The 6000-nt window shown below is 34.1% G+C and overlaps 1 protein-coding gene across 2 annotated transcripts in view; it reads right to left on the bottom strand.

Annotated features, from left to right (window-relative positions):
* Positions 1–5318: 5318 nt before the first annotated feature.
* The window catches only part of Eh (Eclosion hormone), a 32931-nt gene continuing 32249 nt past the window's right edge, over positions 5319–6000 (bottom strand). For both annotated transcript variants that reach the window (XR_016142996.1, XM_089101687.1), the window contains exon 3: positions 5319–5628. Coding sequence is in view for 1 of the 2 variants with exons in the window: in XM_089101687.1 (XP_088957813.1) it covers positions 5388–5628 (241 nt within the window). In the remaining variant the exon portion in view is untranslated. The remainder of the gene's footprint in view (positions 5629–6000) is intronic.

The raw sequence follows: 6000 nt of genomic DNA, 5'->3' as shown, positions 1-6000 counted from the left end.
TATCCATACCAAGATAATGGATAAGTGGGAAGTTAGATTCATTACTTTTGGCGGTTAAAAAACACAGTGGTTTAAAAACAAGTTTTTTTTTCAACTGAAAGTATTGAGTATCATTAAAATTAAAACCAATAGAAATGATTCAGTATATGAGAGGGTTGCTCTCTCCTCAACCCCACGCTCTTTACTCTAAGTTTCATGGTGTTTTGGAAAAAGAATTCTAATTAAACGGACCTTGTGATTGGGCCACCGTTCTTATAGAACAAAGAGAAACAGTCCAACTTTAGCGCAAAGACTGAGGGGTTGAGGGGATGGTAGCCCCCTTAATATATGGAAAAATTTCTTAGTTTTAATTTTAATGCTGACCTTTGCTTCCTGTTGCAAAACAGTTTGTTTTTTTATTCTATAGTGCGTTGAAGCCATATCGCTCTTTAGTTAGGTAGTTAAATTGCGCTGCTATGATCAAGTTTTACAAGGCTATCTTTCGCATCATGAAAACATCAAAACCAGTGAACTGACCTTAGAAACTATAGACTGGTTAAAATAAAAACTAGACTGAATTAGGAATTTAAAAGCTTATGCTTAAATAATTATAAAGCACATCCCTTGGGTACATTATCCCGAAAAATATAAAGCTGTGAATTTGCACCAACCTGAAGTTCAAAAGTTGAAATCCAATGCCAAACAAAGGAATATCTGTGAAAATCAACCTTGTCTCTGACTGAATTGTCGCTTTAGCTTAGTTGATAAAAGAATTTAGAAATTATTTTTTAGGTCATCATATTTCTCTATGTTTCTTACAGGTAAGGAAAGATGGGCCTAAATAAAATGATGCTAATAATGCTTATATCCCAGATGTGTGCAGAAATCCAAGGTTCAAAAACTCTGCATTTGTGCATGCAAAATTGTGAGCAGTGCAAGAGAATATTTGGCGATTTTTTCGATGGTGAACTTTGTGGGGACTCCTGCATGACCTATCATCAAAGATTCATCCCAGACTGTGGAAACATCAACTCAATCGGAGGATTTTTATTAAGACATGATTAATTTTTTAATTATTTTAATTCAGTCATTATTATACTATTGATATTATATATTTCTTCAAGATGTTTTTCAATTACCATTTCCAGAGGTGGAACAGTTATAAACGTTAAATGACTTTAGAATTCTACCGCTCATTTTACGTTTCTCTGTAAAGCAAAAAGAAAATAAATTGACATGTTACCGCCGTCGGTAACATGTTGGCGGCGCGCCGCCGGCGCGATCAATGTTGACCGCAAACATTAATGTTTTCATCAGTCTTTCTCAAATCACAGCTTAATTTTACAACAGATTCGAGCCTATTCATGAGTTCAAAACTTCACAAGTCACTGGCTGGTAGCTGGTCTTCTTCGTTATTCATCAAGAGAAGTAGAAATCTGGTAGAAACGAAATGGCTACGGCGTTTCAGAACCCTTGCGTAATAGTTGAAGTATCTATTAGCTATGCATTCTTAACATAAATAATTGTCAACATTAGAAGTTTTTTTCATCGAGCATTACTGCATACAAAACTTCGAACACCGCATCACAAAAATTCGTCAGTTATCTGGGTAAAAACTTTGAATATAAGTTTGAACTTAGAAGCTTAATTTTCTCATAATGCCCTTTGCCTATATATGTTTTGTCGCCTTTAAAACAGTTGAAACGGGTGACTTTGATACTGATGGTTTTTTTTGCTCTTTTGGATTCCTTAAAAGCTTTCTTTGTTTTAAAAACTGGTTTTTAATAGCAATTAAAAAAAACATACATTTTAAATTATTTTTGGCTTCTTTATAGAATATATGTCATGTAGGCTAAGGCTGAACTACTGCTTTTTTTATTGCTTTTGGCTGCTCTTTTGGATATTATTCATTTTTTCTTTTGGGGATTCATTCCCAATTATAAACTCATAAATACCTAATATCAGCTAAATTATAAACTGCATCTAAAGGAGTAAATTTATCAAATTAAAAATACATGATGAACACTTCACATGAGAACACTTCAATTACAATGAAACTAAAAACACTTAATGGTTTGTTCGGTATGAAGAAAAATGAAGTGCCAGCTATTTTCTTAGGTAAAAAATGAAAAGCTCATTTTGTTTTAAATGTAATTAAATGAAATAATATGCAGACTGAAGTAGCTCCAGGTAGACGTTGAGATTTTCTTCCTAGTTCGTCACTTTTAATCCAAGCAAAATGTTAGGAGACTTAGTATCAGTTATTGAGTTTAAGCTTTGGTTTCCAAATGCTCACAAAAATTACCAAATTTAAAAAAACAGCACAATAAGTCACCTGTGATCAAAATACTCAAAGACTCCTCTTTGATCCCCACCCAGGCTCAACGCTTCTGCTATGATCATTTCCATGGAAATCTCCAAAGAGTTTCTTTTTAAATTAGCCTTCAAGCATAGTTAGGTGTATTTAGCGTTTTTTGCTTGTCTTCAAAGCTTTGAAAAAAGTGTTATAATATGCCAAATGTTACATTTGTTATATTTGTGCATATTTTTGGTCATCATTTGTGGGGTGATCGAATTTTTTAAACCACTGTAGATACGTAAGAACGTTGCAACATCTAATAACCTGAGGTCATAAGACTGCCAAAGACTCCTTGAACCTTCCAAATTGAAAGTTTTTATTATGACCTGGCCTTTTGATGTAACTTGGGCACTGGACCAAGGGCGCCATTGTCACTCGAGCACAATGTTAGATGGGGATGTCGATATCGCTTTCGCCACACCAATTCGTTTCAGTGTGAATCTGCCTGGTATTTATGAATGAATGTTTTCGAAGTAAACTCGTTTCATCAATAAGAGAAAAACAGGCTGGACGCAAGTGTCCCTTTCCCTTTGGACGATAAAACTATACAAGTGCTGTATTAAGCATAACTCACGAAAATCTTGTTAATTTTTGTTAACTTTTCAATTTTTTGGCATCCCTGCTTTCAATAAAAAAAACAAAAAACAAGGCACTATCACTTAAATATAAAACTCCCTATGCCCCCCCCCCTCTGGATACTATCTTGATAGGATACTGTCTGTGCTTTAAAAAAAAAATTAACTTATTGGCATCCCTGCTTTCAAAAAATTCCAGGTATTATCATTTAAATATAATAGCTCCCTATCCCCCTTCTACCACCTTGATAGGATGCCTTGTCTGCTCTAAATTAAGAAAAAATTAACTTTTTGTCATCCCTGCTTTCAATAAAAAAATTTCGAGATATTATCATTTAAATGTAATACCTCCCTACCCCTCCCCCCCTACGGATACCATCTTAATATGATACCGTCTCAGCTTTACATTAAAAAAATAATTTACTTAATAATTAACTAGGTCACTATATGGTGCAAACAAACACGCAAAATAACATTAAACAGCCCAGTGCTCCTTGAAACAAAAATAATTGAGGGTATGAGTAAAGGGGTACAAAGGCAACAACAAAAATGTCGAAATTATTCAGATATGCCTCAAATTATTTGAAAACTGAGCCATACATTCGCCGTGACATTTAATAAGATCCAAAGAATCTAATTAACAGGAGCACACACAAAAGCCAAATTAGGCAAGTAGCCTATGAGAAATTGCAAAATACCCAAGACAATGAACAAGTCCCAATGGGGGACCCTGGGTCTATCAAAATATTTCAATGGTTTCCTAGGGAATTTGATATCACTTTCTTCCGTCTCCACTTTAAATGAAAAAAATAATTATCATTTTGGCATCCCTGCTTTCAATAAAAAAAAAAGAGGTATTATCATTTAAAAATGATAGCCTCCTATCCTCCCCTCCTCTATAGGCAATAATTTACAATTTTTCGATGAATCATATTTTTGGGGTAACTTCCGTTTCAATCTTTAATTCCCCAACCGTGTACATAGCTTAGTTTATAGCTAAATTTTGTCTCAATAGAAGGGTTTTTTGTTTGGGGGGGGGGGGGTAAAGAAATTTTCAGAAAGAAGATTGTATTTCCTTTAATCTATCAGGTGTTCAACAATTGAATATTAAACATTAAGAAAAACTTATCTAAAAACCGCAAAAGAAGATCTAAAAACAACAAAAAAATTCTTTTTTTTTAGATAAAAAATTTTATCTAAAAACAACAAAAAAATTCTGCAAACTTACAATTCAGCTGTAAAAACAATCTGTCAGTTTCGAAATCCAACCGAAGGCTGAAGCTGTATAGTAGTGAATGGGTTCTATAATTCTATTCAGCTTGAAAATAAAATTCTTGACTACGAATGATGTAAGAAATAGCAATTGGGAAACTGCATTCGAAATGATTTAAACGAATTTCATAAAGACGATACTTTTTTCTCAACATTTGAAGAACTGTGTATATTGCAGTATTGACAGTTGCATATTGCATCTGTCTGGTTTTTATGCAAAGTAACAAAAGAGACGAAAATTAACGAACAAGAGAGTAGTGAAGAATCATGGTATGCAAAGTAATATCTGGCAGGGAAAGTCACTGGTGATAAATCACTATGGGTGGCACCGTGATTGCGTGATTTTTAGGGATTCGGAGAACCAAATTTTTTATCGGGGTAAAACATTGATTTTCGGGGAAATACCCTAAAATTCGGGGATAGTGCAAGCCCTGCTCAGCCACCGCCTCTGCCGGTGGCGGCGTGCCGGTGGCATAGCGACCTCTCGTCGGCGGCGTTCGGTTGATGCGCCGGCGCGGCACCGGGGTCTAGTGTCAGCATCTATAAGATAATGATGACTAAAAAAAACAATAATAATGGCTCAATATAAAAGGAAGTAAAACGAAAATGCGATAATAAATAAAAAAGAAGTTCAACTTAGGATTGAGGAGAAAAGGGGAAGGGATAAAAAAAGTTAATTAAACTGGATATCCACGAAAATAGCACAAGAAAGGAAGATTGAAAAAATTAAAGGAGAGAAAACACCACGAAGGAACGACCTAGGAGAGGTCGCTCTACGGGTTTTGAATTATTTATATTAAAAAATAGACTGAAATGAATTTGTTGTAGCTATTAAAATAAAATATAGTAAATAGAAATGTATGCTACTGGCAAGGTCAACAGCTTTGGCAAGGTCAATCTGGAAATCAGAGGAAAAAAATCGGATGATGATAAGCCTTATGGAGAAACAAAAGTAATACGCCATTTTGTTTCGTTAGTTAATCACTTGTAATAATTCGAAATAGTTTCTCAGTTTTTCTACAAAACCAACTTAATTAAAAAAGGAACTATTACTTTTTGGCAGCCTGGTCCCTGCGAAAACTCTATGACAAATATAAAGTTTTGCAAGATAGTAGCTTCATAAATAATTTATTTTTTGGCTATGGCAAAGAATAATAAATAGTTAGACAATAATATAAACAAAAGAAAAGTAATATTCTGAGTTAGATGCATACTCCCATTCTGCAAAACTTTGGAAAAGTTTTTCTTTTTTGCTCTGCCCTCTGTATTCTTCTTTGGTTAAGTAAAGGTCTCACTCCGGGATTTAAGGGATCAATTACAAATGGTGCAATTTGAGCAATGTCTGTACAATCGTTGAAAACACTACCAGCTGCACATGATTTTCCGCAAGATGGGGTGTCAAAATAGTTTCTTGTGTACATCATGTGGCATTGGTTGCAATTCCTATAAAAAAAGAGTCACAAGCACAGAAGTTTAAAGCGAGCGTTTTATTATTTATTTGCAAACCCGCCAAACAAAATAGGAAAACGGAGCACAAACAAAAGAAAAGAGAGAGAGAAAAAAAAGAAAACCAAAATAAACACAAGAAAAAATAATTACAAAACATAACAAGTACTTCAATAAGTTATTGGGTTAGTACCGATGTTCAAGGACGGTGGCAGACACTGGCTTTTCTACAGAGATTAATCCAAAAAACTTTTTACACAAAATAAGTTTTTTTAAAAAAGTAAACAGCTGCACCGAACAAAAAACGAACGAAATAAAAATCAGATAATCTACCAAAGATACAATTACCACAAACCTGTATAAATAAAT

Source organism: Artemia sp. Qi Xiang Cuo, chromosome 15, assembly GCF_049724085.1.
Source record: "Artemia sp. Qi Xiang Cuo chromosome 15, ASM4972408v1, whole genome shotgun sequence".
Taxonomy (NCBI): Eukaryota; Metazoa; Arthropoda; class Branchiopoda; order Anostraca; family Artemiidae; genus Artemia; species Artemia sp. Qi Xiang Cuo.
Note: the sequence above shows the minus strand (reverse complement) of the source record. Positions and strands in the feature narration are given on the sequence as shown.